The 2,500-nt window shown below is 34.4% G+C and overlaps 1 protein-coding gene across 1 annotated transcript in view; it reads right to left on the bottom strand.

Moving 5' to 3' along the window:
- trpc5a (transient receptor potential cation channel, subfamily C, member 5a) overlaps positions 1–2,500 on the bottom strand; it is a gene marked incomplete at both ends in the record, with an annotated part of 52,611 nt that overhangs the window by 44,758 nt on the left and 5,353 nt on the right. Inside the window, 3 exons of the mRNA XM_080052004.1 lie at positions 500–637; positions 1,056–1,118; positions 1,540–1,656. Of these exons, the coding sequence (XP_079908130.1) occupies positions 500–637; positions 1,056–1,118; positions 1,540–1,656 (318 nt within the window). The remainder of the gene's footprint in view (positions 1–499; positions 638–1,055; positions 1,119–1,539; positions 1,657–2,500) is intronic.

Below are 2,500 nucleotides of genomic sequence, written 5' to 3' on the forward strand. Positions count from 1 at the left end.
GGATGGAGGAAGTGTTGTCTTCTAGTACGGTTGTTTTTCAATGTGTATTTCATTTTAAAGAAAAAGGAAAATAAATAAATTAAACATTTACACAAAACCTTGACTAGTCCATATACTGTATGAAAATGTAATGAGACTGTGTTGATTGGGCATATTTGATCACATGTTACCTGGTTAAATAAAGGATATTATTATGTTACCTTCCTTGAATAAACTCCACCAATCAAAAACCATTGGCGCAAACAATTTATTCTGCAAAACAAACCCTGTACCTTCAACACCAAAAACCAAAAAAAAAAAAATAGAATTGTATCTGACTGCCTTGATTGAGCTTATTTTATCATATTTTACCTAGTTATTAAATAAAGGGTATTGATCTAACTCCATACCTTATTTCATCACATGTTATCCGTCTAAATAAAGCGTGTTGATCTAACTGCATACCTTATTTTATCACCTGTTACCTGTCTAAATAAAGCGTATTGATCCCCCTCTGTACCTTGCTGAGTTCCTTGAGCTCCCAACCCAGCCTGAAGGCAGTGAGGATCGGGTCTTCACTGGAGAGAGCGATCAGCGACGGAGAGGCCAGAGCTTTGTAGATGTTCAGTCGAGACCGAGAATGTCTCAGACTGTCCACCTACAGGAAGATGGTTACATTATAAATATACAATTATATAGATAAAATACAAAAATTATGAAATATAAAACTTAACATATAATTACAAATATATTTAACATTATTAAAACAAATATAAAAAAATCTAATTTTGAATATATTTGAATTTTTTTAATGGATAACGCCTTCAGATTAATTATCTGGTTTTCAAGGGGGTCCATCATGAATCCTAAAATACAATAGAATACAATAAACCAATTTTTATTCATAACAAATTCATACTTTTGATAAGAATAACCATATAAGTGTTTAAGCTCTCTACTATGTATAACATAAGGGACATGTAAGGTATCTAATCATTTAAGAAAATATCCTGAACATGGGAGTATATACTGTTAAACAAATGTTAATTATATTCAAACCAAAAATAACAACTTACCTCTGAACTTGAAACACACTCAACACAGTCACATCGTATCTGGTGCGGTCTGGGGATAGTGACCTGTGCAATACAGCAACATGTTAAAGATTAATCATCGGATAAATAAATGCATTTCAAGACGTTTTGAGGATCTGTGGGGAACATATTGCTACACATTATAAAAAAGAATACATGAATCTGAAAAATATAAAAAATGTAACCATATATTTTGGGTCTGGAACAATTTAGTAATAAAACCCCACCCGTCTTTGGTTAGGTGAAAAAGTAAATAGACCTACTCCATGTTATTTATATTTTTCGCTTTTATGTGGTATGATGTTATTCTATTTCAGGTCATTCAAAATACACAGCTACAAAGCCCAAAATAATGAGTGAAAGACAGCAATACATTAAGAGACTTTATAAGGATCAGTAGGGAACCATTGATGAAGCATAAAACCCTCAAATATTATGAAGAAAATACATCAAAATAACTAAATACCTTTCGCTGGACGAGGAGTTTGATGATCTCATAGTTGTTGGTGTGAGCAGCGAGCATGATGGGAGTTATGTCTGGAGTGAACTCTGAAAACTGGCTGTCCATCATCAGAGAGGGGACCTGAAGGGGAATAAAAAAATGTAATTAAACAAAATGTTTAATTTTTTATAAAATGCTTTATTGGACCACCATCACATGACAGGTGGAAAACAATGACAATGGCTGATATCTTATAGTAAATACATCAATGTCAAATTGATATTTTTATTCTTTTTATTCTTTTATTCTTTTAAAAGTGGCAATTAAATATGAAAAAATAAATTAAACTCCAATGAGCTTTTATTGTACAATTAAAACACCATGATTTAGAACTGTTTAGTTTCTGTTAAGCCCAATTTCATTAATAGCGATTTGCCTTAATGGGCTACACTTGATTCTTAAACTTGACCCTGATTGGCAAAGGGATCCACATAAAAATTAATCGCTTCTTAAACCAACCTTTACCATCCAAATGAAATGCCTAACCCCAACACTTACACTCCCCGTTATTCTAACCTGAACATTAAAACCAAGTCTTAACCTTCAATACTTTTATTTAAATAATGAGGACCAGAGAAAATGTCCTCACAGTACACACATGTCCCCACTCCTAAGGTCTAAAACTCATATTGGTCCTCACAATGATGGATGTACAAGTACACACACACACACACACACACACGCACAGTCTCTCACACACACACACACACACACACACACACACACACACACACACACAGAACCCCTAAAGGAGGAGTGATAGCAGCAGGCTTGAGGAACACATGTGGACTTTCTTTCATCTCTCAGAGGGAGAAAGAACCCGAACGCTTCTCTACCTCCTTCTCATCTTATCTTCACTCTCTCCGTCTCTGTCTATCGTCTCCTCCTCTCTCTCTGTCTTCTATTCCCCCTCTTCTCTGCACCA

Source organism: Ammodytes marinus (assembly GCF_949987685.1).
Source record: "Ammodytes marinus genome assembly, chromosome: 23".
NCBI classification, from domain to species: domain Eukaryota; kingdom Metazoa; phylum Chordata; class Actinopteri; order Uranoscopiformes; family Ammodytidae; genus Ammodytes; species Ammodytes marinus.